We start from the raw sequence: 16496 nt of genomic DNA, 5'->3' as shown, positions 1-16496 counted from the left end.
AACTCCCCCCTTCCCCCCAAACCTTCTCCCCCCCCAAACCCCTCCCCCCCAACCGCTCCCCCGGCCACCCCCTCCCCCCAATCTCCCCCTCCCAACGCATGTAGCTGGGATTACAGACATGCGCCACCACGTCTGGCTAATTTTGTATTTTTTATTAGAGATGGGGTTTCTCCATGTTGGTCAGGCTGGTCTTGAACTCCTAACCTCAGGTGATCCGCCCTCCTCGGCCTCCCAAAGTGCTGGGATTACAGGTGTGAGCCACAGTGCTTCGCCCACAATCTTATCACACTAAGAAAACTGGTAACTTAATATCTAATATGCAGAACATATTCAAATTTCTTCAACTGTTCCAAAAATGTATTAGGGCTCTTTTTTTTTTTTTTTCTTTTCCAATCCAAGATTCAATCATGGTTTGTTTTTCCATATGGAACAACTGTCCGGCTTTTTGTTTTTCAGGGTATAGACATGAATTGTCTTATAGAATGTTCCTCATTCTGGATTTCTTGTCTCATGTTTTCAGCACAGTTAAGTTCAGGTTACACATTTTGGCAATAGGTTAATAGGTTATGTGTACAACTCAAGCATTATGTTAGAGTCAGACATCAGATTGTTACACCATTTTTGATACTAATTTTGACCATCTGGTTAAGGTGGTAACCACTAGATATAACATTCCTATAAAGTGCTGGTCTCAAGTTTTAGCACCCATTAATTATACTTTCCTGACATTTATCTCCCTGGATACGAACGTAGTTTTCTAATTCTATAATCTCTTCTACATTTATTATTGACTTTCTAATGAATAGCTCCCACCCACACCCACCTGCTTCCCCTCCCGCCACAGGCAGGGTCTCACTCTATCACCAGGCTGGAGTCCAGTGGTTCTATCTTGGCACACTACAACCTCAGCCTCCCTGGTTCAAGCAATTCTCCTGTCTCAGCCTCCCGAGTAGCTGAGATTACAAGCATGTGCCCCTGTGCCCGACTAATTTTTGCATTTTTAGTGGAGATGGGGTTTCACCACGTTGGCTGGGCTGGTCTCAAACTCCTGGCCTCAAGTGATCCGCCCGCCTCAACCTCCCAAGGTTGAGGATTATAGGCGTGAGCTGGGATTATAGGCGTGAGCCACCATGCCAGCCCTTACACTCACCCTTTTTTGTTATTTTACTGTAGGTGTTTTTAATTCAGTGTTTTATCACCCTTTATGGTGGTAGTTCTCAGTGTCCTCCTCAATGAGCAACATTACCTGGGAACTTGTTAAAACGGCAACTTTACTTGGGAACTTGTTACAAATGCAAATCAGAATCCGAGAGGCACCCCAGCAATGTGTTTTAACAAGGTCTCCCTCCTGGCCAACATGGTGAAACCCTGTCTCTACTAAAAATATAAAAAAATTAGCTGGGCATGGTGGTGCGTGCCCGTAGTCCCAGCTACTTGGGAGGCTGAGGCAGGAGAATCGCTTGAACCTGGGAGGTAGAGGTTGCAGTGAGCCAAGACTGCACCACCGCATTCCAGCTTGGCGACAAAGTGAGACTCTGTCTCAAAAAAAAAAAAAGTACCTGGCATGGTGGCTCATGCCTGTAATCCCAGCACTTTGGGATGCCACGGTGGACGAATCACAAGGTCAGGAGTTGGAGACCATCCTGGCCAATATAGTGAAACCTGGTCTCTACTAAAAATACAAAATTAGCTGGTTGTGGTGGTACGTGCCTGTAATCCCAGCTACTTGGGAGGCTGAGGCAGAATTGCTTGAATCTAGGAGGTGGAGGTTGCAGTGAGCCAAGATTGTACCACTGCACTCCAGCCTGGATGACAGAGTGAGACTGTGTCAAAAAAAAAAAAAAAAAAGAAAGGAAAAAAAAAGTCTCCTCCGAATTCTCACGTTGGATAACCATTGCTTTATTGTTATTATTATTTAAATTTTTGAGACAGAGTCTTTTTTTTGCATTTTAGTGGAGATGGGGGTTTCACCATGTTGGCCAGGCTGGTCTCAAACTCCCAACCCCTCAGGTGATCTGCCCACTTTGGCCTCCCAAAGTGGCGGGATTACAGGCCTCAGCAACTGCACACTGCATTATTTTTGTCCCAAATTTGGCCAGTGGACACCTGATAGGCAACTAAGTGCTTAAAAGGATGAGATTGTTGTGAAATAGTGGAAGGCACCCACTAAGTGGTAAAGTGACAAAGTTGAGAACAGGGTCGCCCTTTTGGTAAAACAAAATGAAACAAGAAAATGTTCCATAAGTTTATGTGCAGGAATAGCAAATCTAATGCCTTATTTTACATCCTGTGTCTTTTTTTTTTTTTTTTTTTTTTTTTGAAACAGGGTCTCCCTCTGTCACTCAGACTGGAGGGCAGTGGTGTGATCATAGGTCACTGTAGCCCTCAACGGCCCAAGCACAAGTGATCCTCCCACCTCAGCCTCCTGAGTAGCTAGGACCACAGGTCTAAGTCACCATACCTGGGTATTTTATTGTTATCATTATCATTTAGTAGAAAGGTCTCACTATGCTGCCTAGGCTGGTCTCGAACTCCTGGCCTCAAGCGATCCTCCCGCTTTGGCCTCCCAAAGTGCTGGGATTACAGGCGTGAGTCACCGTGCTCAGCCTATTCTTCGTCTTTTGAATTTAACTCTCCCCACCCCTCCACGGAGTTTTGCTCTATTGCCCAGGCTGGAGTGCAGGGGTGCGCTCTCAGCCCACTAAAACCTCTGCCCCGCGGGTTCAAGCGATTGTCCTGCCTCAGCCTCCAGAATAGCATGGGATTACAGGTGCCGGCCACCACACTTGGCTAATTTTTGTATTTTTAGTAAAGTCGGGATTTCACCATGTTGGCTAGGCTGGTCTCAAACTCCTGACTTCAGGTGATCCACCTGCCTCAGACTCCCAAAGTGCTGGGATTACAGGCATTAGCCACCACACCCGGCGAATTTATCAGGAACTGTATAACACTGATAATACAGAGGAAGAAAACAGCACAGTATGATCAAGTTTAACTAGGGGGCAATTCGCTGTAAAAGAACCCTTGGATCTCTTGTTCAAAGAGGTTCAAGCTACTGTGCTTGTGAGGCAAGGGTAGTTAGTGTCCCTCACATGGTCGACGATAATGAAAAATTACAATCAGTCATTTGTCCTTCATTTTCTCCATTCCCCCCACTCACTACACAGCTAAGAAAGCTCAAAGATACCTTGCAGACACTCAAAGCAGACACTTGAGGGCACCCAACTCTCAGTTACGAGTGGTGCCGGTCATAATGACAGAATGAAGTACCACTGAAAGAGACTGAAAGCGTGTGGATGTCTCCAGGCTGGAAGTCTGGGCTGGAAATGTCTGCAATGCCTCGTACTTGTGGCTCGTGGGTAACCCAGAACTTCAGAAGCCACTGGTTTCTCCGCCAAACGAAGGATATGCACCTCATGGGCTCAGATTAAAAAACTCTTCTGAACAACCTTCTAATGTTTATCTTTCACAGCCTGCCGGGCACACCCATCTTCAAACACAGCGGACGGAAAAGAAGTGCCAAGATGGAAGCACAAATGGCTGTCGCCGCGCTCCCCGCCTCCCAGCGCCAAGGCGGAATGACCACTTAGGTCAAGAGATTTTTCGCCTCCAAGCTGCTGTTCCTGGGAGGTGTCCCAGCGTCTCTGGTCTAGCCCCTAGCTCAGCACTCCATACACCCGAAGTTTAACAAAAGCTAGTCCAACTTTTTACCAGTGGTCTGCAATGATTTTCACCAGCAGAAGCTGGATGAAAGACTAGCGAGCGGTAACCACGGCAACCAAAAAAAAACCGGGCGGAAAGGGTGGGGCCCTGGGCGGAAGGGGCGGGGTTCTCAAGCCTCCCGGCGTCCATTTAGTGGCGGGAAAAGCGACTTCTCAGCGGCGTTTTCCTGCCGAGTGGTAGCCTTTCCCCTCAACCAGCAATGGAGGAGCAGCCCCAGAAGCAAGCCGCCGATCAGCCCGCGGACTCCGGAGGGGAAGGCGGGGCAGGCGGGCCCTCGCAGGTCGCCGGCGCCCAGGCGGCGCGCAGCGAGGACCGCATGACCCTGCTGCTCAGGTTGTTCCCTCCAGCTGCCTCAGCCGGAGCCAAGTGGGAGTCATGGGCCGGCGCTCCGCCTTTTGCTCAGAAGGGCTTGGGTTCGAATTCGCACTCGGTCACGTCTTGGCTCCGTGACTGCCTCATTCACTTAAGCTCTTGAAACTCTTTATTCATCGGCGAAAAGGAGAGGAAAATGACACCCTGGTAGAGAGGCTATAGGGTTAAATGAGATTGTCTAGGAAAGTGTTGAGCACAGTGCCCCGGGCCCTTAGAAAGTCCTTAGAAGCTGTAATTTCTCCTGTTTTCCCCGCCTCACGCCCTGGGTCTCTGGTTTTCAGACGAGGTGAATGTCAGCTAACCTGGAAGGAAGGTGCCCCTACCATTTTTTAAATAACTACGACCCCTTTGTAACCCAGAAGCTTTATTTGTTATTCTAAGGGTGGCTGAGAAAAAGGAGAATAGACCCAAAGTCAGGCAAGCAAGTTTTATTAACTTGCCGGGCTGCTGGGTAACAATCAGAAGAGGCAGCCCCGAGCTTACAAAACGAAGGGTTTATATGGGGTGAGAGGGGCATAAGGGAGTTTCAGGACGGAGGTCATCTATCCGGTGGTAACAGCACAGAGATAGTTTGTCAAGTTGTAACAGACCTACAACACATCATCCTATGACTTCTGTGGCGGCAGTTTTTTAAAAAAGAGGAAAAACCCTATGTGTCAAACAGGCCTTTACAAGTATGGATAATAAACATTTGTTTTCCCTGTCCTCCCTCGAGCTGAGCTGCCCGGATGGCTGTAATCAGGCTTTGCTTAATTGTAGCACGTCTGGCAACCTTGATGTGGCGCCTCCGTAGTGGTTCAGGAATGCAGCGGCAGAGCAATCAGTGGGAGGGAAGGGATCAGCTTACACGGAGGGCGTTTTCTGAGGCAGCTTGCCACTGTTATATATTCTTCTAAGGGGACGATGTTTATCCGTTTCCGCTAAGCGGTTGCTGGGGAAAATTCGATGAGAAGGGATATCAGTCTTCTAAAGCAGTGAGCAGGCGAGGTTCCTGGACGAAGTCTGCCCAACTGCCTTTTGTGTGACCACTCAAGCTAAGAATATTTTTTGTGTTTAAGTGGTTGCAGGGAAAAGATCATAAAAATATTTCATAATACATGAAATCGATTAGAAATTCAAATTGCAGTGTCCATAAAGTTTTATTGGAATACAACTTTCCTGCCACAAGGGTGGAATTGAGTAGCTAAAACAGAGACCGTGTGTGACTCACAAACCCTAAAAAATTTGCCATCAGCCCCTTTGCAGAAAAAAAATTTCAGTCCTCTGGTCTACGTCATAACAAAGGTAGTTTCAAAAAAAATCATTTTGGGCCCAGCGCGGTGGCTCACGCCTGTAATCCCAACACTGGAAGGTGCAGGCGGACGGAACACCTGAAGTCAGGAGTTCAAGACCAGCCTGGCCAACCATGGCTAACATGGTGAAACCCTGTCTCTACTAAAAATACAAAACCTAGCCAGGCATGGTGGCGCACTCCTGTAATCCCAGTTACTTCGGAGGCTGAGACAGGAGAATTACTTGAACCTGGGAGGTGGAGGTTGCAATGAGCCAAGATTGTGCCACTGCACTCCAGCCTGGGCGACAGAGCAACCTCATTACTCATTTACTTGTCCCAGAAAATAAACTCAAAAGGCAGTTTCAGAATTCTAAAACTGTCTTGCAAGTGTGAAATATTTTGTAAATACAATTTATTTGTCAGGCCGAGGCAGGCAGATCATGAGGTCAGGAGTTTGAGACCAGCCTAGCCAATATGGTGAAACCCCATCTCTACTAAAAATATAAAAATTAGCCAGGTGTTGTGGCAGGTTCCTGTAATCCCAGCTACTCAGGAGTCTGAGGTAGGAGAATTGCTTGAACCTGGGAGGCAGAGATGCAGTGAGCTGAAGATTGTGCCTTTGAACTCCAGCCTGGGCAACAGTGAGATTTCAACTCAAAAAAAAAAAAAAAGTAATAACTACCATTTTTTTCTTTTTTCTTTTTTTAATGTTTTGAAGAATGAAAAGATATCTATTTCTTTTTTATTGTCTTTTCCTCCTCACCCTTGCTGTCATCTTAAATTACCGTTTGCTCATAGTTTTTCTACTCATGTATGATTTTAGATTAATAGAACTGAAAAGCTATATGAATTACTAATCTAAGGATTGGTATCTTTGTTATTGTTAACATAACAATATCAAAGATAAAAAGAAAATCTGTGTTTATAAATAATTACAGTGGTTTGGGGTTTAATCATTTCGGTCTGTTTCTTCTTTGTATAGCATCCTCAGTTCAATCTGACCTATTAATAAAGTTAAAAGCCAGTTTTTTTAACTTTTCCTCACAGATACTGTTTTTGCTTGTAAGTCTTCCTTTGAGGCCTTGAAGTTCTTTATGCCTATTTTATTATTATTATTTTATTTTTTATTTTTGAGATGGAGTCTCACTCTGTTGACCAGGCTGGAGTACAGTGGTGCAATCTTGGCTCACTGCAGCCTCCACCTCCCGGGCTCAAGCGATTCTCTTGCCTCAGCCTCCCAAGTAGCTGGTACTACAGATGCCTGCCACCACAGCCAGCTAATTTTTTGTGTGTGGGGTTTTTTTTCTTTTTTTGGCTGTTTCCATCTTCAACATTTTTAGCTGAATTTTTGTTGTTATTGTTGTTGTTGTTTTTGTAGTAGAGATGGGGTTTCACCGTTTTAGCCAGGATGGTCTCTCCATCTCCTGAACTGGTGATCCACCTGCCTCAGCCTCTCAAAGTGCTGGAATTATAGGCATGAGCCACCGCACCTGGCTGTTTATGCCCATTTTAAATAAAATGAGGGAAACTAGAAGTCTGTAATTCTTAGTTTAATTATTTATACTTATTTTCTTGTATCAGCTTCTGGAAAAGATGAGTGGGTTCATCATGTGGTAATGAGTAAAACCTCAGTCAATAAATATGTGACTTTCTATTTATCTGTTTTCAGGCTGAGAGCACAGACGAAACAACAACTCTTAGAATATAAATCAATCCTTGATGCAAGTAAGTATTTTCATTTTCAAATTAGGGTTTTTGTTTGTTTGTTTTCTGAGACAGGGTCTTGCACTGTCATCCAGGCTGGAATGCAGTTGCATAGTCTCCGGCTTACTGCAACCTTAGCCTCCTGGGCTCCAGCAATCCTCCCACCTTAGCCTCTGAAGTAGGTGGGACCACAGGCACATGCCACCGCACCCAGCTAATTTTTTTTTTTTTTTTTTTTTTTTTTTTTGAGACGGAGTTTCACTCTTGTTACCCAGGCTGGAGTGCAATGGCACGATCTCAGCTCACCGCAACCTCCGCCTCCTGGGTTCAGGCAATTCTCCTGCCTCAGCCTCCTGAGTAGCTGGGATTACAGGCATGCGCCACCATGCCCAGCTGATTTTTTGTATTTTTAGTAGAGACGGGGTTTCACCATGTTGACCAGGATGGTCTCGATCTCTTTGACCTCGTGATCCACCCACCTCGGCCTCCCAAAGTGCTGGGATTACAGGCTTGAGCCACCGCGCCCGGCCACTAATTTTTTGTATTTTTTGTAGAGACAGGGTTTTGCCATCACATCCAGCCTCAAGTAAGATTTTGTGAGTTTGATTTCTCAAGGGAAAATAAAATTAATTTTATCAAAAATTATTTATATATGTCTAGTATGCCAAAACTGGTAAACAAACATGCAGTATATTTATGAAGTATAAGTGTGACGAAGGAAACAATGGCATGATAAGAGGGAGGGGCTTCTTTACATAGAGATAGCTTCTCTAAGATGATTTTAGAGCTCAGATCCAACTGAGAAGAAAGTTTACATTCCTGTAGTCTTTGTTTTCTCTATATAGCTAATACCATTTTTAAGGGATTGTGACATCCAAAAACTTGGGCAGATTTAGTTAACATTGTTAGAATTTCTATACCTAGGAGAAGACAGATGTATGGCAGGCCACAGGAAGTTTAGTTGTAGCTTTTAAAAGAAGATGTTTATCTAAAATTGACTATCTGCACTTTTAGAGGCCAAGGCAGGAAGATCACTTGAAGCTAGGAGTTTGAGATTAGTCTGGGCAACAAAGTGAGACCTCGTCCCTACAAAAATAAAAAAATTTAGCCGGATGTGGTGATACGTACCTATAGTCCCTCTGGGACTCACTGCAGCCTCCAACCCCTGGGCTTAAGTGATTGAACCACTGTACTGGACTCCACTCCACTGGGTGATAGAGTGAGACTGTCAAGCAATTAATAGATAGAGAAATAAATATTGATTCTTTTACCATTTAAAATATATATATATATATATTACTGAGACTTCATTGGTTAAAGGATTGTTTTTTACAATATAGGCATCTATTTTAAGGGTATAATTTGATGAGTTTTGACAGATGTCTAAATCTGTATAATCACTACCATAATCATGATACAGAGCATTTTCGTCTGAGCATGGTGAATCAATCTGTAATCCCAGCACTTTGGGAAGCCAAGGCGAGAGAATTGCTTGAGCCCAGGGCAACCAGCCTAGGCAATATAGCAAGACCCCATCTTTACAAAAAATAAAAAAACAAATTGGCCGGGTATGGTACCATGCACCTGTAGTCCCACCCAGCTGAGGTAGGAGGATTGCTTGAGCCTGGGATATCAAGGCTGCAGTGAGCCAAGATCACAACCATTGCACTCCAGCCTGGGTGACACAAGGAAACCCTGTCTCCAAAAAACTAAGATATAGGGTGCTGTAATTCCAGCACTTTGGGAGGCTGAGGCAGACAGATCATGAGGTCAGGAGATCAAGACCATCCTGGCTAACACGGTGAAACCCTGTCTCTACCGAAAATACAAAAAATTAGATGGGAATGGTGGTGGGTGCCTGTAGTCCCAGCTATTCACGAGGCTGAGGCAGGAGAATCGCTTGAACTCGAGAGGCAGAGGTTGCAGTGAGCCGAGATCGCGCCACTGCACTCCAGCCTGGGCGACAGCAGAGAGAGACTCCGTCTCAAAAAAAAAAAAAGAAAAAGATATAGAACATTTTCATACCAAAATAATCCCTTGTGCCACTTCACAGTCAGTCCCCATCCTTTCCTCCGGCAACCACCAGTTTTGATTTCTGTTACTGTAGAATTGTCTTCTAGAGTTGTGCTGTCCAGTATGGTAACCACTAGCCACATGTGGCTTTTTTTTTTTTTTTTTTTTTTTTTTTTTAAGACAGAGTCTTTATCTTGTTGCCAAGGCTGAAATATAATGGCCTGATCTCAGCTCACTGCAAACTCCGCCTCCCGAGCTCAAGGGATTCTCCTGCCTCAGCCTCCGAAGTAGCTGGGATTACAGGCACCTGCCACCACTAGTGGCTAATTTCTTGTATTTTTAGTAGAGATGGGATTTCACCATGTTCACCAGGCTGGTCTCTTAACTCCTGACATCAGGTGATCCACCACCTCGGCCTCCCAAAGTGTTGGGATTCTAGGTGTGAGCCATCGTGCCCAGCCACACATGTGGCTTTTCAAAGCTAATTAAAATTAAATAAAATTTAAAATTAGGTACATATCAAATGCTCAGTAGCCACATGTGGCTAGTGGTTACCCTATGGGATAGCATAGATATGAAGCCTTTCCATCATCACAGGAAGTTCTGGGCTTCTTTTCTGTTCCATTGAGGTATTTGTTGATCCTTGCACAAGTACCACATTGTCTTTGTTGAGTTTTGTTTTGTTTTTTTTTTGAGACTGTCTCGCTCTGCCACCCAGGCGGAATGCAGTAACAAGATCTTGGCTCACTGCAACCTCCACCTCCTGGGCTCAAGCAATCCTCCCAACTCAGCCTCCCAAGGAGCTGGGACTACAGGCATGTGCCATCATGCCTGGCTAATTTTTAGTAGAGACAGAGTTTCACTATGTCGCCCAGGCTGGTCTCAAACTCCTGGACTCAAGCAATGTGGTTGGTTAGTCATCATTGTCCTGGACTCAAGCAGTATGGTTAGTCATCATTGAGATGGGTCGTAAATGTAAAATACAGACAGAATAAAAGTGAAATATTTTGTTAATAATATTAAATTGACTACACATTGAAATAATATTTTGGCTCTATTGGGTTAAATAAGTATATTAAAATTAAATTTCACTGTTTCTCTATAATGTAAAAATGACATTTTAAATGATGTTTTTGCCCTTGTGGCTTACGTTATATTCCCTTCGGACAGCATTGTTCTAAAATGTTAGTAACTTCAAAAAATTATTTATTTGCAGGTGAAGAAAAAACTCCAGAACAAATTATGCAAGAAAAGCAAATCGAAGCGTATGTTATATTTTAAAATTTTGTTTATGGTCTTTACTAAGATTTAATCATATTTTCTATTATTTCATTGTTGTTAGAGATGGAATCTAACTATCACACAGGCTGGAGTGCAGTGGTGTGATCATAGTTCATAGAAGCCATAACCTCCTGGGTTCTAGGGAACCTCTGGCCTCAGCCTTCTGAGTAGCTGGAACTACAGGATAATTGTACCACACCCAGCTATTTTTTTTTTTTTTTTTTTTTATATTTTGGGGCTGAATGCCTGTAATCCCAGCACTTTGGGAAGCTGAGCTGGATAGATCACCCGAGGTCAGGAGTTCAAGACCAGCCTGACCAACATGGAAAAACCCCGTCTCTACTAAAAATACAAAATTGGCCAAGCTTGGTGACGCATGCCTGTAATCCCAGCTACTTGGGAGTCTAAGGCAGGAGAATTGCTTGAACCTGGGAGGTGGAGGTTGTAGTGAGCCGAGATCGCACCATTGCACTCCAGCCTGGGCAACAAGAGTGAAACTCTGTCCTAAAAAATATGTATATATATATTTTATAGAGATAGGGGCCTCACTTTGTGCCCAGGCTGTTCTCAAACTCCTGGCCTCAAGTGATCCTCCACCTTGGCCTCCCAAAGTTCTGGGATTGTAGGCAAGAGCCACTGAGCCTGGTCATAATCTCATTTTCTATGCTATAACATTGTCTTTCTTTTTCCTTTCCTTTATTTTTCCAAGTAATTTGTGATGAATATATTGGGAAATTGTTATATTTGGGATGGAGATTTATATGTACACAAATTATCGCGTTAGAACTTTCTGGCCTCCCTTTTTACAAGATACTGAGTCAAGTAGCTCAGGGGCATTAGTTTACCAAGTGTGTAAGTACACGTTGGTGGAACACTTTTATTTAAATAAATGTGTTTTACTTTTTTCAAGGGCTTGCTTTATACATTTATTTCAATGTCTTTTTCTGATATTGCTGAAATTCTTTTGCTCATGTTTCTTTGATAGTAAAATTGAAGAACTGGAAAATGAAATTGAAGAGGCGAAAATTGCTTTTGAGATAAAACAGCTTGCAATTGACAGGTAATTATTACATTTTAAATGTAAGCATTGTAAACTGAAAGCAAAATGGATATGAGGGCAAAGTGGAGGGAATCTTTTAACTGGGCTAAATGGCTTAGTCAAGCACAATGATGATTAGATAATGGTCATACAAATATTTTATTAATATTATTTTTTTTTGAGATGGAGTCTTGCTCTTTTGCCAGGCTGGTGTACAATGGTGTGATCTTGGCTTACTGCAATCTCCGTCTCCTGGATTCAAGTGATTCCCCTGCCTCAGCCTCCTGAGTAGCTGGGACTACAGGTGTGCCCCACCACAGCCGGCTAATTTTTTGTATTTTAGTAGAGACGGGATTTCACCATGGCCAGGATGGTCTCGATCTCCTGACCTCATGATCCACCCACCTCGACCTCCCAAAGTACTAGGATTACAGGCTTGAGCCACAGCTCCCAGCCTAATATTATTATCATTTTTTTAATTTGGCAAGGTCTCACTCTTGCCCAGGCTGGAGTACAGTGACATGATCACTGCTCACTGTAGCCTCAACCTCCCAGGCTCGAGTGATCCTCCTGCCTCAGCCTCTGGAGCAGCTGGGACTGCTCCAGAGGCATGCACAACCACGCTTGGCTAATTTTTTTTATTTTTTATAGAGACAGGGTCTCACTATGCCAGGCTGGTCTTGAACTCCTAGGCTCAAGCAATCTTCTTGCCTCACCCTCCCCAAAATGCTGGGATTATAGGTGTAAGCTACCAAGCCCAACTTGGTCACAAAAATTTTGAGCCCTGAGAGAAAATTTAAATTATAGACTCTCCTCAATTTGCTGTGGGTTTAGGTACTGATAAATTCATTGTAAGTTGAAAATACAGTAAGTGAAAAATGCATTTAATACACCTAATCTGGCCAGGCACCATGGCTTATGCCTGTAATCCCAGCACTTTGGGTGTCCGAGGCATGCAGATCACCTGAGATGAGGTGTCAAGACCAGCCTGGCCAACATGGTGAAACCCTGTCTCTACTAAAAATACAAAAGTTAGCTGTGTGTGGTGGCACATGCCTGTAATCCCAGCTACTAGGGAGGCTGAGGCAGGAGAATATCTTAAACCCAGTAGGCAGAGGTTATGGTGAACTGAGATTGCACCACTCCACTCCATCCTGGGTGACAGAGCAAGACTCCCTCTCAAAAAAAAAAAAAAAAAAGACTGTTTTAAAATCTATAGTCATATGTGGTTTTATATTCCCTAAGTCCTTTCATTTTAGGACCATCCTGATCTTTTTAGTGCCTTAATGCTTCCACTGGCTTTGCGCAAAGGTAGATGGTTTAGAGAACTCATTCAGCTTAGGCCAGATTTCAGATTTACCTGGCTTCTCATTCTGGCATTGTATACCCCCATGCAACAGCCCTATCCATCTTGGTGTTATTTTATATTTCTATGTTTTATTTCTCAAAATATTTCCCATATAATAATATTTTAAAACCTATTTGTTTTATGTATAGTTGATCAGTCTTTGTCATGTTTTGAATTTTTTTAATATACCACAAATGTTATCCATGTTTTATAATGCAAGCTTTTTTTCTCTCATAGGATAAGACTTTCAACTGCACTTAAAAAAAACCTGGAGAAAATTAGCACAGAGTCTAGGTATGATTTTTTTTTTCCTCTGGATTCGGTAAGGATGGCATCTGCATAGTGACTTACAGTTTTGTGAATTTTTAAACTCATTATTGCCAACTGTCTTTATCTGGGGAATAAAAAAAAGTGATGACATTTTTGTAGGCCTTCTCCAGAATTACGGCAACTTTATAGTACTAATGATACTTTGTTCCATATGGACTGTAACTGTACGAAGCAGAAGAGTTTATCCAGAAGGTTGGAAAAATTTAAGGAAAGCTTTGAAAGTTCTTTTTCTTCAATATTTACTATAAACCAGGAACAGGGCTATCTCATTTAATCCATCAAAACCCAATGAGATAGGAAGCATACTCCTCAGTTTTTATTGGTAGAAATGAGTTTGTTTGATCAAACAATTTCCCAAGGGATATGATATAAAGACTCTAGTAGGTCAGGTCCTCTGTATCCAGGTATCTGGCCTCAGAGGTCTTACCTATGATCTTATTTCCCAAAGCTCTTGTGATAATATATCCCCTTCCCTTGAGCACCAGAAAAGTTCCAAGATAAGTCTAGGCACTTTTGTTTTTTTTGAGACAGGGTCTTGCTCTGTCACCCAGGCTGAAGTGCAGCTCACTACAACCTCCACCTCTTGGGTTCAAGCGATTCTCATGCCTCAGCCTCCTGAGTAGCTGGGATTACAGGTGCCTGCCATAGTGCCCAGGTAATTTTTATATTTTTAATAGAGACAGGGTTTCACCGTTGGCCAGGCTGGTTGCATCTAGGCACTTCTATCTTAAGTGTTTTAGCCCACACTGATACACATTTTCCCCATATTCCCGCTAAATCCAGATTACATAAATCCAAAAATCTGAATTTGAGCATTCATAATTCTTGCTCTTCCATAAAGATTACAGAGGCTCATGCCTGTAATCCCACCACTTTGGGAGCCTAAGACAGGAGGATAGCTTGAGCCCAGGCATTTGAGATCAGCCTGTGCAACACAGGGAGGCCTCATCTCTATAAAAAAAATTTTTTTTTGTTTCTTTGGTTTTGTTTTCTTTTGTTTTTGAGACGGAATCTTGCTCTGTTGCCCAGGCTAGAGTGCAGTGGCGCGATCTCGGCTTGCTGCAACCTCCGCCTCCTGGGTTCAAGCAATTCTCCTGCCTCAGCCTCCTGAGCAGCTAGGATTACAGGTGCCGCCACTACACCTGGCTAATTTTGGTATTTTTTGGTAGAGATGGGGTTTCACCATCTTCACCAGGCTGGTCTTGAACTCCTGACCTTGTGATCCACCCTCCTAGGTCTCCCAAAGTGCTGGGTTTACATGCGTGAGCCACTGCACCTGACCACTACAAAAAATTTTTTTTAATAAGCCAGGTGAGGCCAGGCACGGTGGCTCAAACTTGCAATCCCAGCACTTTGGGAGGCCGAGGTGGGCAGATCATGAGGTCAGGAGTTCGAGACCAGCCTGACCAATATGGTGAAACCCTGTCTCTACTAAAAATATAAAAATTAGCCGGGCATGGTGGCAGGTGCCTGTAATCCCAGCTACTAGGGAGGCTGAGGCAGGAGAATCGCTTGAACCCAGAAGGCAGAGGTTGGGTGAGCTGAGACCGCTCCATTATACTCCAGCTTGGATGACAGAGCGAGACTTCAACTCAAAAAAAAAAAAAAATCAGCCAGGCATGGTAGAGCTGCCTGTAGTCCTATCTACCCCAGAGGTGGTGGCGGGAGGAAGGATCAGCCTCCTGTCTTGATCCTAGGAGGTCATGGGGCTACAGTAAGCCGTGATCTCGCCACTGCACCTTAGCCTGGGCAATAGTGAGATCCCATCTCAAAAAAAAAAAAAAGAACACTATTGAGTTAAAGGTATGAGGTGCAGGACAGCAGGACAGATTCATCATATTGTCACTGAAATGTCAGAGATTTGGTCTAGGCCCTGTTGCTTGCCGCATAGAAATGTAATCACTGATGTGAGTATTGTCAGGAAGAAGGCTTTATTTGGGTACTGTAGCCAAGGAGAGGGGAGATCAGTCTCATCTCCTAGATGGACTAAAATTAAGGGGGTGTTTTGTTTTTTTGAGACAGGGCCTTACTCTGTTGTTCAGGCTGAAGAGCAGTGGTATGATCTTGACTCACTGCAACCTCAATCTCCCAGGTTCAAGCAAGCAATCAGCCTTCTATGTAGCTGGGACTACAGGCGTCAACCACCATGCCTGGCTAATTTTTTTATTTTTTGCAGAGATGAGATTTTGCCATGTTGCCCAGGCTGGTCCTGAACTCAAAGTGATCCACCTGCATGTTGGCCTCCCAAAGTGCTGGGATTACAGGCATGAACCACCACACCCTGCCAAATTAAGGGTTTATATAGCAGGGAAGATATGTAACCATGTATGGGAAAACAGGAATTAGGGAGGGGTAAGGAAGAGAAGTTAGTCAATAGGAAGCAGGTAGTTGGTTAGACAGTCATGATGGGTGAGGAGTCTGGTGTCTCATTCTTCAGAGGGGGTGATCTTGTAAGTTTCAGTACCTTGATACTATCTGGGAGGCCTGATGGTTGGTTTCCTGAGAAAGGAATTCAGATAAGATAATTGTAACTTTCTCAAGTTTTAAGACTGGGAGGATCAGTTTTTATATTCGTTAAAAAGAAACCATAAACATCAATTCTGTGGGACAATTGGGCCAGTTTCACTGTTGACACCAAAATAAAATAAAATAGTAAAATAAAACTTAATAGTACCCAATCAGAATTTTACTTAATTTTTTTTTTTTTTTTTACTTAATAGTAAAATAAAACTTAAGCATACCCAATCAGAAACTGATAACTAGAGATGTTCCACTTTAACCAATCAATTATATTTTCTTATTTTTTTGGAGACAGTCTTGCTTTGTTGCCCAGGCTGGAGTGCAATGGCATGATCTCAGCTCACTGCAACCTCCACCTCCCGGGTTCAAGCAATTCTCCTGCCTCAGCCTCCCAAGTAGCTGGAATTACAGGAGTGTGCCACCATGCCCAGCTGACTTTTTTTGTATTTTTAGTAGCGATAGGGTTTCACCATGTTGGCCAGGCTAGTCTCCAACTCCTGACCTCATGATCCATCCACCTCAGCCTCCCAAAGTGCTGGGATTACAGGCATGAGCCACCACACCCGGCTCTAACAAACCAATTATATTTCCTTCCTTTTTTTTTTTTTTTTTTAAAATAAAGATGGGGTTTCACCATGATGGTCAGGCTGGTCTTGAACTCCTGACCTCAGGTGATCCACCCACCTCGGCCTCCCAAAGTGCTAGGATTACAGGCTTGAGCCACCGAGCCCGGTCAATTTTCTTTCTTTTATGAACACCTTATAAAAGCTTAATCACTCACCTCCCACAGTAGAGCACCAAACAGCTTACAATCCTGTTCTGCCAGATGCATGAATTGTCTGCTCAAATAAACTTGTTATATTTTAATATGCCTAAGTTTATGTTTTTTTTTT

At 43.6% G+C, this 16496-nt stretch overlaps 1 protein-coding gene across 3 annotated transcripts in view; it reads left to right on the top strand.

Moving 5' to 3' along the window:
- The first annotated feature begins 3821 nt into the window (after positions 1-3821).
- CENPH (centromere protein H) overlaps positions 3822-16496 on the top strand; it is a 23264-nt gene continuing 10589 nt past the window's right edge. Inside the window, exons 1-5 of one of the 3 annotated variants that reach the window (XM_032279228.1) lie at positions 3822-4056; positions 7038-7093; positions 10302-10350; positions 11352-11426; positions 12991-13047. In XM_032279228.1, coding sequence (XP_032135119.1) covers positions 3923-4056; positions 7038-7093; positions 10302-10350; positions 11352-11426; positions 12991-13047 — 371 coding nt within the window. In that variant the 5' untranslated portion in view covers positions 3822-3922. The remainder of the gene's footprint in view (positions 4057-7037; positions 7094-10301; positions 10351-11351; positions 11427-12990; positions 13048-16496) is intronic. The other 2 variants (XM_032279221.1, XM_032279238.1) reach the window with 2 other exon arrangements.

This window comes from Sapajus apella, unplaced genomic scaffold, assembly GCF_009761245.1.
Source record: "Sapajus apella isolate SASKATOON/1434 unplaced genomic scaffold, GSC_monkey_1.0 scaffold1, whole genome shotgun sequence".
NCBI classification, from domain to species: Eukaryota; Metazoa; Chordata; class Mammalia; order Primates; family Cebidae; genus Sapajus; species Sapajus apella.
The sequence above is the reverse complement of the archived record's forward strand: the minus strand, read 5'-3'. Positions and strand labels throughout refer to the sequence as shown.